Below are 18846 nucleotides of genomic sequence, written 5' to 3' on the forward strand. Positions count from 1 at the left end.
CATCATCCTCCGACACTTCTGCCATCTGCAGTCCGACCCCACCACCAAAGACGTTTTTCCTTCCCCACCCTTATCTGCTTTCCGGAGGGACAACTCTCTCCGAGACTCCCTTGTCCGCTCCACACTCCCGTCCAGCCCCACACCTCCCCCCTCACCCCCATCCCAGGCCCCAAGAAGACTTTGCACATCAAGCAGATGTTCACCTGCACATCTGCTAATGTGGTATACTGTATCCGCTGTACCCATTGTGACCTCCTCTACATCGGGGGAACCAAGCGGAGGCTCGGGGACTGCTTTGCAGAACACCTACACTTGGTTCGCAATAAACAACTGCATCTCCCAGTCGTGAACCATTTCAACTCCCCCTCCCATTCCTTGGACGACATGTCCATCCTGGGCCTCCTGCAGTGCCACAACGATGCCACCTGAAGGTTGCAGAAACAGCAACTCATATTCTGCTTGGGAACCCTGCAGCCCAATGGTATCAATGTGGACTTCACAAGCTTCAAAATCTCCCCTCCCCCTACCACATCCCAAAACCAGCCCAGCTTGTCCCTGCCTCCCTGACCTGTTCTTCCTCCCACCTATCCCCTCCTCCCACCTCAAGCTGCACCCCCATCTCCTACCTACTAACCTCATCCCGCCCCTTTGACCTGTCCGTCCTCCCTGGACTGACCTATCTCCTCCCTACCTCCCCACCTACACTCACCTTTACTGGCTCCATCCCCACCTCTTTGACCTGTCTGTTTCCTCTTCACCTATCTTCTCCTCTATCTATCTTCTGTCCGCCTCCCCTTCTCTCCCTATTTATTTCAGAACCCCCTTCCCCTATTTCTGATGAAGGGTCTAGGCCTGAAACGTCAGCCTTCCTGCTCCTATGATGCTGCTTGGCCTGCTGTGTTCATCCAGCTCTACACCTTGTTATCTCAGATTCTCCAGCATCTGCAGTTCCTACTATCTCTGATACAAAAGTATTTATTGAATTGGTCGGTCATCTTTGTTTCCCATTATAACTTCCACTGTTTCTGAAACAAACCATTAAAAGTACAAAAGCAGGTCAATGAAACTATTTGCAAAAGAAAGAACAAGGCTTTCATTATATTGTAAAGAAATAGAAGCATGAGTGGGCCATTTGGCCTCTTGAACCTGCTCCTAAACTGTCATTCAGAAATCGTGGCTGATCTGATTGTAATCTTAACTCTACTTCCATGCCTGCTTACAAAACCTTGACTTCCTTGTGAAAACAGTCTGCATCTTAGCCTTGCGTATATTCAATTACTCATTTCTTTGGAAGAAAATTCCAATGTCTATCAGCCCTGTGAAAAGATTCCTCTTCACCTCCCTCTTAAATGAGAGACCTCCTATTTTTCAAATGTACCTGTTAGTTTTAGATTTTCCAACAAAGGGAAATATCCTCTCCTCATCCACCCAGTCAAGTTCCCTCAAATTTACATTTCGATAAGATCACCTCCTTCTTCTAAACTCCATTGAGAACAGGTCTGATGTGTTAAACCCAAATTCATCTGCCAAGCCCTCAACTCAGGAATCAGCTAAGTGGACCTTCTCTGAACTGCTTCCAGTAGAATTGCTTTGCTCATTAAACACTAGGGGAAAAAAGCCATCTTTTTATATTTCTGTATTTTTGATTGTGGAATAAAATGGGAAGATAATAGTTTCTCTAAAATAGAGCAAGTTGTATTGAAGGATTTCTACACTTCAAAGCATGTAACCTAACACCAGTTTTCCGCTAATTATTTTTTCTTCTGTGCACACCTGTGAAGTGTGTGTGTGGCAACGACTTCCAGGACTGGACATCAATGCTGCAAATAGTATTAGCATACCAATCACCTTGCACGGAATTTCTGAGCAGCTGTAAACATGTGCAGCTTATAGGAAACATTGCCTGACACTCACTGTAATGCAGTTCGTACAGCTGCTCGATGAAGCAATAGTGAAAGTTTGTAGATGCGCTAGAGCCAGGAGATGTGTTCAGTTCGTGATCATTTATTGATGACAAAGGCCTACCAATGACTGACTCTCCAGAAGCGGAGTAGCTTGGGTAGGGGATGAATGTCTTGTGACAAACCATAGGACCTCTGGAAGTGAAGGAGCTATGTTTTGTTCTGTAGTGAAAGCATTTTAGCCTGGAAGGTGATTTCAAAACACATTCAGGACAGTTTATTTCCCCTTTTTAATTGCTGTTGGCCGACTTTTAATTGGTAAATAAATTTTTAATAGAATCCTTCACTGTAACTAGGAGCAAGAGTATGCCATGTGGACCTTTTGATCTCGGTCTGCCATTCAATATGATCGTGGCTGATCCTCTATCTCAACTCCATATTCCTGCTCTCTCCACACCTTTTGTCCTTTAATATCTTAAATCTATCAATCTCTTTCCTGGTCTGTCGTGGCCTCTACAGTCTTTTGTGGTAGCGAATTCCATTGGTTGACCACCCTTGTATTTCCTTATCTGTCCTGTTGGTTAAAGAAATAAACTCAACATCAAATTTTTGAGGGCAACTAAGGAAGTGCAGTAGATGCTGGCCCAGCCAGTAACGCCATGTCCCACGAGTGAATTTTTAAAAAAAAAGCACTTCTTTCATTTCCTTATTCCTATTTGCTAGTTCTAAAGCTTATTTGATCTGCCACTAATCTGTAACTATTGTATGTGCTTTCTTTCAATTTGATACTACTCTTAATTTAGTTAGCAATGGGTGGTACATTCTTCAGTTTTTCCTTCCTAATGGAACATATATTTGAAAATTATGACATACTTCTTTAAATGTCTGGAAGTTTTTCTTTATTTTCCTCCATCTTAACCCTGGTTGTCCCTGTACACTTCAGTCAACACCGTCTTCATACCTTTGTAATTGTCTTTGTCTTTGTTTAACCTCAACATATAGCTTTAGATGTATGTTTTTCATCCACAAAATGAATTACGATGACTATTATAGAGAGGCTTCTTTTATTAAGGTCATTAATCCTGTCGCATTACACCCTACTGGTTCTAAAATAGTCAGCTTTCTCCTTGGCGGTAGAATGTATTGCTCTAAGAAATTGTCCCAGATTAGTTCTGAAATCATCTTCTAGGATACCTTTATTGATTCGATTTGTCCAATCTATATGAAGATTAAAATTGCCTGCTATAATTGCATCCCTATTATTTGATCATGTGCACTTTGTCTTAGTGTAGCCGCTGCCAGTAGACCCATATGCTAATCCCCAATTCAGTTTCCTTTGTATCTTATTTCCAACTAAACTGATTTGTACATCTTGCTCTTCTAAGCCAAAGTTATTTCTCATGGCACGGTGGCTCAGTGGTTAGCACTGCTGTCTCACAGTGCCAGGGACCAGTGTTTGATTCCAGCCTCGGGCAACTGTCTGTGTAGAGTTTCCGCATTCTCCCCGTGTCTGCGTGGGCTTTCTCTCACGGTCGAATGATGTGCAGTTTAGGTGGATTGGCTGTGCTAAATTGCCCGTAATGTCCAGGAATGTGTCAGCTATGTGGATTAGTCATGGGAAATGCAGGGTTATAGGAAAGGGGGCATTGGTCTGGGTGGGATGCTGTTGCAGGTTGGTATGGACTCAGTGGGCTGAATGGCCTGCCTCTGCACGAGGGATTCCATGACTCTGCTGTACTAAACTAACCTTTTTATTAAGAGCTAACCACCATCTTTCCCTTAACTCCTACCTTTCTGAAATATCAAATGCTGTTAAATAGTCAGGTCCCAGCTCTGGTCTCTGTAATCACTATAATTACATCTCTTGGTGTTGTCAGTTTATCTGTTGTGTGAATGCTGTGTGTTCAGGTAGAGCTTCTAACTGTATTTCTACTATTCTTCCACACACTGCTCTACCTGCTGGTATGTTATTGTATTGTATGCTGTGCTTCTGTTGTCATTACACTGATTACATCTTGCTATATTGCCTTGACCTTTCTTGTTAACTTGCCAAATCTCATGTCACGATTCCCCTGCTAACCCTGTCTCTGAAGCCCTCTTTACAAGAGTAGATATATAAATTGTGCTTTTGGTTTTGTTTTAGTCCCTAAATACTACTCATCCCTGTTCGGAACCTCCTTTTTCTTATTCTATTTATGTTGTTGGTCCCCAAATGTATCGCAACCACTTGGTACTTTTCTTCCCACTGCATGTTCCTCTTCAACCCCAAGCAGATGAGTATTGGGCAGGCAACTTATACTCGGCTGCAGAAAACAGTGCAAATCCCATTAACCATACTGCCGCCTTCTACAGCTGAATTCCTTTTTTACTCCCTCTACTTGAATGGCTGTCTGCACTAGCGTCCTGATCAGTTTGCTCACCCACTCTGCAGCCCTGACAGTTAGCCTGTCAAACTGCAAGAGCCTCACACCTCTTAACCAATAGCAAGAGCAAGGCTCCTTCACTTCAAATTCCTTGATCCCCATACTTGCCTCGTGGGCCGTCTGATATCAACTTGACCGTGGGTCAATCTGAAGAACTAGCCAAGTGTTGTGACTGTCTCATGAAACTGTGTGCACGTAACATTTGCCATCCCTAAAGTATCAATTGCAGTACCCTCAGCTTTGACTGAATTGAGTTGAAATTGCTTGAGCTGCAAACACAATTGCAGATGTTGTCGCTGTGGGTCATGTTGGCTTCCACATGCTTTGTCATCTGCCCTTTGTAATTATGTTTTATTTAACCAATTAGGGTTCAAATATTCTTAATTTCGCAGCTCTTAACTCAAACAAATGTCCTAGTTTAGAGGGAAAAGAGAAAAAAAAGTACTCATCAATCAATGGCTCAACTCACCTGTTTGTCATGGTTTGACCTTTTTTTAGAACATTGGTCTGCTCTGAATATATAGATCGAACCCTTGTTAAGATTTGCTGTTTCTCTGGAAGAAGGGCCTGATGAGAGACAAGTTAATAATGTAAAGCATTTAAAAAATATTGGTTAGCCCACATTTGGAATCCTAGGAACAGTTCTGGTGTCCTGTTATGAAATAGATATAGAAGAACTGGAGATTAAAGATATTTACTATAATGATACCAGAGTTGGGAAGTTATTCTGAATGGATCTTTTGCTTTTTTTTTCAAAAAAGCAAAGACTAAGGGATAACCTCAAAACACTTGGAAGTTTATGAAAAGATTTAATGTAGATGCAGAGATTTCAAGGAGTGGGTGAAGTGGACGAGAGCGTTATGTTCTAATCCTATCTGAGCAACCACCCAGCAGGATGTTAGTGACCATCTTTGATTTTCCCCCAGTTGCAGAAATATCATCTCTGCATCTACATTAAATCCTTTCATAACCTCAAGTCACCTGGAAGTTTATCTCCTGTATTCATGTTAGGCAAAGGGAGAAGTTCATGTAGAGCATGAAAACCTTTTGGGGTGAATGGCATAATTATGTAACTGAATTGGATGTGAAAATAGATATTTTCCCTATTTAGTTTGATAATTCATTGTTTTTCTCAATGTTTGGCTTTTGATGTGGTTTGGAACTGACTACCACTTTTTCCTCCCTGCTCTGCTTGCAGGTTACACTTTCCTAGAGCAGAAGCTAGATCCGAAAGGTAACAACACAGTGTGGTATCTGTTATTTTGGCCTTAAATCATTAATTGGTTACTTTTGATTTTAAAAGTATTTTTAAACATTTAATCCTTTTGAAATTATCTTTTACCTTAATCACCAATGTTATTGATCAGTGTTTGGGGTCGAGCGATTGATTTATATTTATGTAGTGCAGGAACAGTTTTAAACCATATTGCAGAGGAATCTCTTGTGTAGTGGTAATGTCCCAGGAGGACTGGGTTCAAGTCGCATCTGTCCTAGAGTTGTAATAGCATGTCTGAACAGATTGATTGAATGGATTGTACATTGATTAAATGAAATTAATGATATAAATTTGGTTGTTTATTTAAACCTAATTTCCTGAATGTGTGCTACGTTTTAAAAAAGCTTTTAAAAGAAAACACACAACACAAACGTTAATGAAATGTAGAATATTTTGAGGTTTGTGTGATAGAATTTAACTTTCCATGTTGGTTTCACTGGTAGAAATAAAAGCTGATTATTGTTTGTAATGTTTCCTTCTGGTATTGGGGAACTGAAGAAACCTTCAGATACTAAACAGTCTTCTACAAATGATACTTTATAACATAACAATGTTGACTTTTGGACATAAGGCAGTTACAAAATTATCATTCCACACCATGAGTTCAAGCATTGTATAATTGATTCTGAAACTCAAAGTACTTGACTTTTTATTTCAACAAGAATGCCAAGATATTGCTCTCAATAACAGAAATTGCTGGAGGAACTCAGCAGGTATGGCTCCTTCTCTGGGGAGAAAACAGTTCATGTTTTGAATCTGGTGAGTTCTCTTCAGACCCATTCTGAAGAAGACTCACTAGACTCAAGAAAAAAAACATTAACTCTGTTTTCTCCCCACGAATGCTACCAGTCCTGCTGCGTTTCTCTGGCAATTTCTGTTTTTTATCTCAGATCTCCAGCACCTGCAGATCTTCGTTTATTTGTGGTATTGCTCGCAATTGTTTTGTCCAAAAATTATTTCTAACAGAGTTGTTATTAGATTTCTTTTGTTTGCATCAAATGCAGTGAATATTTTATTCTCTGATTTCCTTCTTTGTTTTCTATGAATTTATATCAGTTTACCAAGTAATCATCCTCGCGCGAAGGTTTTGTTTAGGGATGCTGTTTCACGAGTGATGGATGCCCTGTTTCCATATCTAAGTGACTGATCATGTATTAGTTGATTCGAATATGGGAGAATAGAAGCAAGGATCAACCTTTTGCTCTCTAGAAAGTCAGAAAGGTCAGCAGGGACTGGTATGATGGACAAATGGAACTTGGTTTGAGACAGGAAGGAAAATATTCTTTTATTTTATGTCTTTCATGAACCAGGATGCCCCAAAGAACTGTACAGTGAGTGCAATACTGAAGTTAATTTGCTAATATAGTGTAGGCTGCGCACAGCCAGCTTCAATATGCTATGTTCCACAGACAACAAAATAAATGACCCGGTCATCTCTTTTGGATATTGTTGGCTGAAATGCAGAACTCCTTTGCTGCTCAACTGGGGTTGCAAAACAGGAACTTCTAACGCACTGCTCACCATCAAGACTGCAGGTAGTTCATTGAATACCGCAACAGTTACCTCCAATGTGACATCTTCTGCATCCAACGTATTTCTGGTCTTGCATTTGCAGTCTGTTTCTACATTGGGAAGTTTTAAAAGGGAGCCATACTATAGACAGCTGTACCTGTGAAGGTAATTAGGAATACAAAAAGTGAAATGGGAATAGTTAAAAAGAATATAAAATAATACTAATAGCTAATGTTAAATGGAATCAGTAAGTGCTTATATAAGCATATTTAAAAGTAAAATAATTGTAGAACGTTGGATTTCAGCCAGGCTGACATAATTCAGTATTGTAGTTTTGTTAGACAACAGTGAAAATGGTGTCAAGAGGAAATTGCGGAATAGATGCTTGAGGTATCTGAAGTAAAGGAATTTATTTTGAAAAATAGGACTGTTGCTACACGTTCTTAAAATGTGGGAAGTGGGAAGTTGGAAGATCTGGTTGCAATTTTAAAATCCTCCCTGAATAAGCAAATACATAATCCTGATTTCAAGAAAAAGGGAATATGTCTTGAAAAAATACCAGTTAATCTAATGAATATTGTAATTAATTAAGATGTGGAAGTGCCGCTGTTGGACTGGAGTGGACAAAGTCAGAGGTCACACGACTCTAGGTTACAGACCAACAGGTGTATTTGAAGTCTCAAACTTTCAGAGCATAACCCCTTTGTCAGGTGAAGTGACAAAGGGACTACGCTCGAAAGTTTGATTTCAAATGAACCTGGTGTCCTGTGACTTCTGATGTAATTAGTTAAATTAGCTTTGTAAAAACCGCGGATTAGGCAAGTGATAGTTAGCGTCTTTTTGTTAAAGACTAGTCATGGATTTTTCTTGCAATATTGACAAATGGGATAGATGGAGAATGTTGTGAATGAAGAGAGATTTTTTTCAGAGAAGAGGTGTAATGTATGAGGATATTGGCTGATGGGTACAACAGTCTGGCTAAAACGCATGTGGTCAGATAGTGGGAAAAAAATCATGACATTTAACAATAAACTGGGGACTTTGTACATAGTGAGAATTTTAAAGAATTTCATGAAGACTAATGGTTTGAGTATTCATCTGGTAGGTAATTTAATATTGGTATGTTTGAGATTATACATCTTGGAAGGGCAATTGTGGAATCAGGGAATTAATTCAACAGTTTGAAGGATTTTGGATATCTGATTGGCAATGTGAAATGTGTAATTTGATGTTTAGCTAGTTGACCATGCCTTTAAAGCCAACAATGTTTTTAAACTGGAGTACAGAACTTATGCAGATGAAACTGGGTGTGGGCCATCTTTGTTATTTAGAAATTGAGCATACTGGAGTTAATGTCTACTTTTAAATGAATCCTGCTTGTTATTGAAGGTTTATTTCACTCCTACATGTTCAAAAAATATTTCTTTAATTTCTAGTTTTCTTTTTTAAAACTGACTTGCTCTTCAGGGTTAAACTATACAAACTTGACTTCTGGCTAGATGAAACTAGGTTTTATTACTCCAGATTCTCCTGGGCTTTTGGAGCTGTGCCTTGGAAACTAGTGAAACAATCATATTTCTTGTTGCCCTACAGTGTAGAAGGTGGCCATTCAAATAACTGCACTTGTGTCTACTGTGTCAAGTACTGAATCTTGTTACCACATTTAATCCTTCTCCATGCTGTTTTAGAATAATTTGTCAACTACCCATCATAATATGCAGCGTGGTTTCTGCTCTTTTGAAACTAACCAAAAATTATGTTGTCCTTCAGCTACCAATGCTTTAGCTAATGGAAGTGCTTTGATTTAATGCACTCTATTTTGAACATGTCTATTAGATCTGTCTTTGACATTCTCTTTAGCAAAAGTCATTCCTGATGCCGTGTAACAAATTTTGAGGGTGAACCCTGGCTCAATTTACAGTGCTGAGTAGTGAAGTTCTGGTTTCAAGTCCCACTCCAGGGATTGAGGAAAACAATCCAAGCTGATTGCAAGAGTGAGAATGTATTGAATTTAGTAATTCAAATGAGACAGTACACTCTAATTCCATTTGCCAGTTTGTTTGGATGTAAAAGATTCCATTGTACTCATTTGACAATGAACGCAGCATTTATGAAGTATCCTTACTAATATTTATCTTGATTACTATCTCGAATAATCTGGTCATTATTACACTTAGTGGGAGTTAGGCATAAATTATCTGTCACGTTTCCTACCTTGCAACGCTGGCTGTAAAGTGCTTTGAGATACCTGCTCCTAAATAAATGCACATTTATTTGTGACTTTTATATTCTTTTTGCGGTTTTTTTTATTTTGAAAGGAAGATAGTGAAAACTAGACACATTGCCAGTTTGCAAGGTTTGTTAAAAGTAGTGGCCAAGGAGATAAAACTAGAGAATTAAACAGATGGCTAAAGGAATGGTGTGGGAAAGAGGGGTTCTATTTGTGGGACGCTGGCATCAGTGTTGGTATAAAAGGGATTTGTACTGTCAAGATGGCGTTCACCTGGATTGATCTTGAGACCTGGATCCTGGTAGTAACAAGGACTTTAAACTAGTTTAAAGGGATGAGAGGTCAGCAGTTGTTAAAATTTCCAGAAGAAGTAATAAGATACTGTATGGAAATGGTCAGGAATCTACTTCAGGCACAGCAGATAAAGGGACTGGTAAAAAGGGGATGTGGCCAATGCAGGACAGAGGGTGTTGTACTTAAATGCACGCAGTAAACAAAACAAGGTAAATGAGCTCGCAGCACACATTGAAATTGGTGGGTGTGATGTTGTGGGCATCACAGATGTGGCCGCAAGGGGATCAGGGCTGGGAGTTGCAGTAGGTTCTGATATAATGTAATTGTTCTGTTCTTGTGCAATCTCGCATTATAAGAAAATTGCGCAGTAATTGATATGATGGGGATGACATCAAGTTATAGCCAATACAGGTAAGGAGAGTTTGCGTTCTACAAATAGCAATAATTCTTCAATCACATTAAAACCAATTTGTGTTGAAGAAATACAAGTTATATCGGAACTAACTGTAAATATCGAAACATATGTGCCCTATTGAAAGGGCTTGAGATTACCTTCTCAGTAAGAAATAAAATTTAATAGATCGCAAGAAGTGATGTAGGATTGGAAAGTTTTGAATCTGTGTGGGTAGAATTGAGAAACTGCAAAGAAAAATGCCCTGAATTATGTACATGGCCCTAACAGAAGTCAGGATCTGAGGCAGAAAATAAATAGGAAATAGAAAAAGCATGTAAGAAGGGCACTATGTAGTAATCCTGGGGCAACTTCAGTATGGAGGTGGACTGGGATAATCAAGTTGCTACTAGATCCTAAGAAAAGGAATTTGTGGAACGTCTATGAGATGGGTTTTGTTTTGGAGCCGATTGTGATGGAGCTCACTGGGGAACAGACAATTTTGGATTTGGTGTAATGATGATGTGTAATGAGGCAGCCTTAATTTAACGTGAAGCAACTCCTAGGGGACAGTGACCACCATATTGATAGAGTTCACCCTACAGCTTGAAGTGGGGAAGCAGGGGTTGGATGTAACTATAAGACAAAAATATGAGGACTCTTAGTGAGATCTGATTGGAAGGGAAGCTCAGCAGGGAAGATGGTGGAGCCACAATGGCAAGAGGTTCTCTGGTAACTCGGGAGGTACAGAAATTCATGCCAAGAAAGAAGAAACATACTAAGGGGAGAATAAGGCAACCATGGCTGACGAGGGAAATCAAGGACAGCATAAAAGCCAACAAAAAAACAACATGGTGAAGATTACTGGGAAACCTTTAGAACCAACAGAGGAGAACTACAAAAGAGCAATAAATGGGGAGAAGATGAAGCATAAGCGTAAGCTAGCTGGTATTATAAATGAAGTTTGTAAGAATTTTAAGTATCTAAAAGGTAGAAGAGAGGCAAGAGCGGACATTACTACTTCTCCAGCCTCATTTTCCAGCAGTCTAATGGGGAATGAAGAAATAGTTAAGGGACCGAATAGGTACTTTGCATCAGTCTTCATGGTGTAAGGCACCAGTAGCATACCAGAACTTTGAGAGTCGGGATAGAAGTGAGTGTAGTGACCGTTGCCAAGGAGAATGATTTAGGGAAGCTGATAGGCCTCCAAGCTGGATAAATGACCTGGATGGGATGGATGACACCCTAGATCCTGAATGAGATAGTTGAGATTGGTGATCTTTCAAGAATCTCTGAAGTTAGGGAGAGTCCCAGCAGACTGGAAAATGATTAAAGTAACATCCTTGTTTAAGAAGGGAAGGAGGCAGAAGATGGGAAATTATGGGCTGGTTAGCTTGGCCTCAGGTGTTGGTAAGACTTTATAGTCCATTATTAAGTATTAGATTGAAGAGTACTTAGAGGTACATGGTAAAATAGGGCGAGTTAGCACAGCTTTATCAAGGGAAGGTCATGCCTGACACATTTATTAGAAATCTTGGAAGTAACGTGCAAGCTAGACAGAGAGCTAGTGGACGTGATCTATTTGGATTTCCAGAAGGCCATCTGCCTAGGAGGTTGCTAAATAAGATAAGAGCCCATGGTGTTAGGAACAAGGAACTGGGCATGGATAGAGTCTGACTGGCAGAAGGCAGAGAGGGGATAAATAGGTCTTTTTTTCAGGATGACAGTCGGTGACTAGTGGAGTTCTGCAGTCTATCGTGTTGGGACCACAACTATTTATGTTATACATTAAGAATTTGGACGCAGGGCCTTGAGGGCCGCCTTGCTAAGTTTGTAGATGATGCAAGGATGAGGAAATGGAGGCTATTGGAAGGATAGACTAGGAGAGTGAGCAGAGAAGTGGCAGGTAGAATACAATGTGGGAAAAGGAGGTTATGCATGTAGGAAGAATAGAAGCATAGACTATTTTCTAAATGGGGAAAAGCTTCAGAAACCTGAAGCACAAAGGGCTGTAGAAGTCCTGGTCATTGTTCTCTTAAGGTTAACATGTATGTTCAGGTTGCAGTTAGGAAGGCAAATGCAATTTTAGCGTTCATCTTGAGAGGACAAGAATAGTTGAGCAGGGATGTACTGCTGAGACCGCATTTGAAATACTGTGAGCGGTTTATGGCCACAAATACAAGAAAAGATGTGCTAGCCTTGGAGGGGGCCCAGAGGAGGTTCAGAAGAATGATCTGGGGAATGAAGGGCTTGTCACATGAGAAGCTGTTGAGGACTTTGTCTGTACTCTGGAGTTTAAAAGAATGATGTGGGGGCTGGTGACAGAGGAGTCTTTGAAACTTACAGAATACTGAAAAGCCTGGATAGAGTGGACTTGGAGATGTTTTTAGGAGTCGAGACTAGGACACAAGGGCACAGTCTCCAAATGAAAGGATAGTCCTTGAGAACTGAGATGATGAGGAATTTCTTCACTCGGTGTGAATCTGTGGAAGGCTGTGGAGGCCATTTCATTGAGTGTCTTTTAAGACCGAGCAAAATTCTTGATTAGTGAGGGGATCAACAGTTATGGGGAGAAGGCAGAAGGAATGGGCTTGAGAAACACATCAACCCCGTGATTGAATAGTGAAGCAGATTCGATAGGCCACATGGTCTGAATCTGCACCTGTATCTTTGGCCTTTATTAAACAAATGGCTAAAGTTTTTTTTTTTAAAAATTTAACATTGTGAGTATTGAAACTCCTCAAATCTCATCAGTTCCTGTGTTCCTCTGTGTTTAGAGAAGTTAAAATAGAAAGTAATGCAACTGAGAACAAGCTGAATGGGGAAGTTCAGTTGGAAAGTTTTAAACAGAAAAATGCAAAGACAGTATGAAAACAGACTGGCAGCAAGTGAAAAAGAGACCAGGTAATATATAAAAGGAATACAAATGCGCTTATATAGGCATGTAAATAGTAAAAAAGGTGAAAAAAGGATTGGATCATTTAAGGACTGAAAAGGGGATTTATTTGGGAGCCCATCTGACCTGTTTACTGAGACCTATGACTCCACATTGCCCCAAAGATGATGCCAGTGTAGTAATTGTGGAAGATTAGATAGTTGATGTAGTAGATGTAAAACAAAATTGAAAACAAGATGGTTGTTTGATAGGCTGGCTGTACTAAAACAACAGGAACTGAAGGGATGCAGCTAAAGACATGGTAGGATGTAAACCTAGAAACTGTGGAGGCACTGACCCTAATCTCCCAATCCTCCTTGGATGCAGGGCTGGTACCAGAGGACTGGAGAATTGTACATATTAAATCTTTGTACAGTAACTGTAGGTCTGTGACTTTGACATCGATCAAAGCTTTCAAAATAATTTGAGACAAGGTGAAGAGTTGCTTGGACATACGTGGATTAATTGAGGAATGCCAGCATGGTCTTATTAAGGACTTATGATTAACTTTGTGCTTTCCATTATTGGGAATATGATGAAGGTCTTGTAGTTCATGTAGTATACGTGGATGTTTTTCTACGGTATTTGCTAAAGGTTCATAGCACAGCTGAAACCCTTAGGATAAAAGGGGTGCTGGCAGTCTAGATATGAGGTTAGGTGTGACAAGCAATAATAGTGGTGAACAGTTGTTTAATGGTTCGGAAGGTTACATGTAGTGGAGTTCCCAAGGGTTGGTATTAGGATCATTGCTATTGTTAACTTATATTGTATTAATGACACAAAAACTGAAAGGTAGACTGCAGCACCTCTGGCTCCTTCGATATCACCTTCCAAACATGTGACCTGTACTCCCTAGAAGGAATAGAGCAGCAGATGCATGGGAACATTACCACCTTCAAGTTCCCCTGTGAACTACGCGCCATATTGTATTGGAACTATATTGTCATTCTTTCACTGCTGCTGGGACAAAATTCTGGGTCTGAAATTCCCTTCTTAACTGAGTGTATCTATTGCAGCGTTTCTAGAAGGCAGTTCACAATCACTTTTTCAAGGACAATTAAGTATGGGCTGTAAATGCTAGCCTATCCAGTGATGATAATATCTTATGGATGAATATGTTCAATAAGTGTGTTTAGGAGTAGAGAAAATTGATCAGATGTTTGCACAGTATTAAAGGCATGATAGTTTGAGAAAAATGTCGATACAGGATCTTGGCCTTTATAAATAGGGGAATAGAGGCTATAAAAAGCAAGAAATTTGTGCTGAAGCTATATAAAAATCCTAGTTCAGCCTCAGCTGGACCATTTTGTCTTCTAATGGGCATAGCAGTTCAGGAAAGAATCATAGAATCCTTACAGCGTGGAAGCAGGCCATTCGGCCTATCGAGTCCACGCCGACCCTCTGAAGAGCATTCCATCCCTTATCCTATCCCTGCACTTCGCACCCTAGACACCATGGGCAGTTTAGCATAGCCAATCCACCTCACATGCACATCTTTGGACTGTGGGAGGAAACCAGAGTACCTGGACGAAACCAATGCAGACGAGGGGAGAATGTGCAAGCTCCACACAGTCGCCCAAGGCTGGAACTGAACCTGGGTCCCAGGCACTCTGAGGCAGCAGTGCTAACCACTGAGCCATCATGCTGCCCCAAATCAGATTATTTGATCATTCATAGAATCCCTACAATGTGGAAACAGGCCATTCGACCCAACAAGTCCACACTGACCCTCTGAAGTGCATCCCGCCCAGACCCATCTCCATCCCTTTACCCTATCCCTGTATTTCCCATGGCTAACACATCTAACCTACCCATCCCTGAACACTATGGGTAATTTAGCATGGCCAACCCACCTGACTTGCACATCTTTGAATTGTGGGAGGAACATGCGAATCCACGCAGTCACCTGAGGTTGGAATTGAACCCGGATCCCTGGCGCTATGAGGCAGCAGTGCTAACCACTGTGCTGCTGTAAGGAATTACAAGCTTTAGAATGGTTGTCGGAAATATTCATAGGAATAGTTCTAGGGATAAGAAACTTCAGCTACAAGGATACTTTGGAGATGATGGGGCTATTTTTGTTTCTGATGAGAAGAATTAGGAGCATGTTTGGAGGTATTTAAAATTATGAAAGGTCTGTACAAAGTAGATTGGGAGAAACCATTCCTGTTGGTAGAAGGGTTGAAAACAAGTATATCAATTCAAGATGATTATGAAAAGAATTAATATACAGCATGTGGTTAGGATCTGAAATACTCTGCCTAAGCATCTGTGAAGGCAGATTCAGCCAAAGCCCTCAAATGAAAATTGGATAACATGGGAATACAAAATTGAGGATTATGTTGCAAAAGGCAAAATATGAAATACTGTAGGTTTGGTTGAAGTAGGGGAAAAGCTGTGACTTGGAATATTGGCCCCTTTTTATATTAGAACTAAGGGGTGACTGTAAGGACATCTTAAAGATCATGAAAGGTTCTATTGGAGTAAATACTTAAGTTTTCTCCCCACTGTTTGCTTTGTGGGTAACGAGGATGAACATAGTTAAGAGTTGAAGGTTAAAAATATTCTTTCCCATATTGTGGTTAGAATAGCGTTCTCTGCCAGAAACCTTTGAAGCAGACTCCATCGGTATATTTGTTAGTTAATTTTAATTTTTGCTGAATGCCCTTTTGTATCAAGCTGTCAGATTTCTTAGACTGCACAAAGCCTATTCAGTGACCTTGATTCTCATGTGACTGTTCTGAGGCATTTTTGCTAAAATAATTGAAATTGCCAGTAAGCGCGCACATTGAAATTGGTATGTAAAAAAAACTAGCATTCATTAAGTACTAAACCTTCTACCTGTGTTCTAGCATGTTAGCATCTTCCAGCTGCTGCTCCTTTATAAACTATAGTTTAGTATCGTTGTTGGTATATTTCCTTAGACTTTAGACTGTAGGAATGTGGGAAATAGGAGCAGGAGTAGACCATTTGGTTTTTCAAGCCTGCTCCAGCATTCAGCTAGGCCATTGTTGAATTTTTTTGTATACGTACCACAATGCCATTTTTATGCCACTATACCCCCACTCCTTGATGCCATTGTCTAAAATCTATCAATCTCTATTTTGAAAATACTCAGTGACCGAATCTCCATAGCTGTCTGGAGTAGGGAATTCCAAAGATTCACCACCCTTTATTCTCAGACTATGCCCACTGATTGTAGAACTCCCAGCTATGGGAAGCATCCATTTTTCATCAACCCTATTGAACACTTTTAAAAATACATGTTCCACAAGATCACCCCTCATTTGCCTAAACTGTCTCCTGAATAAATTTGACTTTTCCAAAAATCCTGCCATATCCTAACCAAATCCAATTTTAGCCACCTCTGACTGTCTTTGCTTGGGCTATGCTCCTGTGAAGGGCTGTATTGGATGTTTATCTTCAATTTGAAGGCTTGGGGGCATGGGATAGATCTGATGTTATTATCTAGCAGGTATGTTGTAATTGAGTTAATTTCAAATGTGGCTAAGGAAAGGCTTATGTACAGGTGCTGCTTGATTTATAAATCAATGTAAGTTATTGTGGCTTGTTTGTAGTGGTCGGGCTTTTGAATGTTCTTGGCAGAAGCACTTTGTGTTATGGTTTTTAAAGACATAGATCTTTGATCAAAAACCAATGCCATAGGTAGAATTCTAAGGGTTCCCACGTATAATCGTGTACCTTCCTATTTTGCAGTACAGCTGGGAGAGACATGAGTGGCTGGGGGAGGGGTTCAGTTGTTTGATCCAGAGTGGTTTTTATTTAAATGGCACCTACCTTCCCATTAGGTTTTTGGGGATTGGGTTCAGGTCTATAGATTGGGCAATTAGTCTACACCACTAGTTAAAAAGGCCATGCAGATGTTAGTAATTGGTTGCAAATCCACAGCAGCTTTTGCAATCCGAAAAGTTCAATTGACAGCTCCACTGGGGATCTCAACCCACGGTTTAGGAAGCTGTGATGTAGCGTCTTGTAAACCTTCTCAATTTGGAAATGTTTCATAAAAGTTGTAATTCTTCACTAACCTTCATACTTTCGCTACAGAAGTTTGTACTTCTGAAGTTAAAATAACCATTCTCAAAATATTTTTTTTAAAATTCAACTAATTTAGGCTGTTGAGATTTTTTGCCATTTCAAACTTCTATAACTAATTTTGAATTATCCCTGACAGTATTGTCATGCGTTTGCATTAAATCCAATTCAATTTGCAGAATACTACTCTGGTTTAATTAACTCTTTTTTTACAAGTCTGCACTTATCAGTTGGCGTCTGAGTAATTTCTTGCATTTGGAATAGTGTTTTAAAGTATAGGAAAATGCTGAGGGACTATTGTGAGATCTACAACCTTAGTGTTAACCTTTTTGATTTTTTTTTGTGCTAATATCTTCCTTTCTCTTCCCTCTTTCCTCTCTCCTCAACCAGAAGGAATTTATTGGTGCAGGTGTATACTCTTAAGGTGCTGAATGCACTATGTATGATACCTTGTCATTTGTGCTAATTCTTTGTCTGAACCTGTATAGTGAAAACTGCAAGGATGTTTTGCTGAAATCTTTCACAGCTTTGCCTGTTCTCAAGCAGGCTTTCCATCAGAAGTATATTTAGACAAATGTTGAGCAGAAAATGATCCACCACCGCAACCCCCGTATGAAGAAATCAAACTTCAGGATGCATTGTTTTTTTTAAAGTAACTGTTTGATTCTATATACAGGTCCTTCTCCCTGTGAGTAACATGTTAGTTGAGCCTTGCCAGAGTAGATCCTGGGACCCCATGTAGGGTTGTGAGCTCAAAAGCACCACATAGCTTGGCCGTTTTTCCCTCCCTATCACAGAGGTTACGCCTCCTGCCCTCAGATCTCTTAGGGTTGTGACAATTTTCAAACCCCAAAATCAGTCACAATGGGAAAAGATTTGGACAACGTTGATCTAATTATTGTGATTGATCTACATTGACATTTGGACAACAAGACTAAAATTGCAGATTGTAAATTCATTTCATGGTCACTTGCTTAATTTTGATATTTAAGATCAAAATATTGCTTGAAAGCTTTTGTTTACTGGATTTGAAGGACTTTGTTTGGGCCATCTGATATCATTTAGTTAAATTGCTTGCCCTGCTGAGGTCCTGTCATATTTGTTTTTCAGACGAATCCTTTCTTTCTCCTTCCGTTGCACCTGAATGTGTGATGCAGTCCTCTGCAGGCAAGTTCCTTCAGCTTTCCTTTTATTCTTATCTGCATCTTATGAATCTAATCAGTTGCTTAAAATAATTTGACTTTTGATTTTATTCTGGTCACTTGTTATAGGCTTAATTACCAGATGATATGCTGGCTTCCTGTTTCAAAGTATTCCTATATCAAAGTCTTACATTAGTACAGAGTGTGACTTTCAGAGCTGATTGCAAAATTTCTGGTTCTGAAGTAAAAATTGTTAAAGCAATATAAAGTTCACATTTCATCCATGGTTAATGCTGAGATTGTTGCCTGTGATGTGAAAAACTGTTTGGCAGTTTCCAAAGGACACTTTTCCTGATCGCATGATTATTGCTCTTCAAATAGGAATCAGTGTTTAATGTGGAAACAGTAAATTGTGATGTCCTTCATAGACTGATAATCTGCTGCGTTCTCTATTTGCATTAGATTCTGGAAGTTGACTGCTGTCCGTTGTGAGAGTCAACATACTCAGCAGTAGATAGAGATAAAATAAGAACAATATAATTGCTAAAATATGCAGAAGTTGAACTAATTAACATGTCATACTCTGCACTTGACAGCATCTTGTATCTTTTTCTTGCAATAGCTGACCTTTATTAGTTGCTAACAATACTGTACGATGTAGAAAAATACTGTTTTCTGTAATATACCTT

General features: G+C 39.8%; 1 protein-coding gene across 8 annotated transcripts in view; it reads left to right on the top strand.

The window, feature by feature from the left end:
* The window catches only part of LOC109920936 (reticulon-4-like), a 98957-nt gene that overhangs the window by 7484 nt on the left and 72627 nt on the right, over positions 1 to 18846 (top strand). For 3 of the 8 annotated variants that reach the window (XM_048601470.1, XM_048601472.1, XM_048601474.1), the window contains exons 2-3: positions 5523 to 5558; positions 18126 to 18182. The exons of 1 other annotated variant lie outside the window; for it this stretch is intronic. In XM_048601470.1, coding sequence (XP_048457427.1) covers positions 5523 to 5558; positions 18126 to 18182 — 93 coding nt within the window. The remainder of the gene's footprint in view (positions 1 to 5522; positions 5559 to 18125; positions 18183 to 18846) is intronic. 4 more of the 8 variants (XM_048601471.1, XM_048601473.1, XM_048601475.1 and 1 more) reach the window with 2 other exon arrangements.

The sequence above is a fragment of the Rhincodon typus genome, chromosome 9 (assembly GCF_021869965.1).
Source record: "Rhincodon typus isolate 14 chromosome 9, sRhiTyp1.1, whole genome shotgun sequence".
NCBI classification, from domain to species: domain Eukaryota; kingdom Metazoa; phylum Chordata; class Chondrichthyes; order Orectolobiformes; family Rhincodontidae; genus Rhincodon; species Rhincodon typus.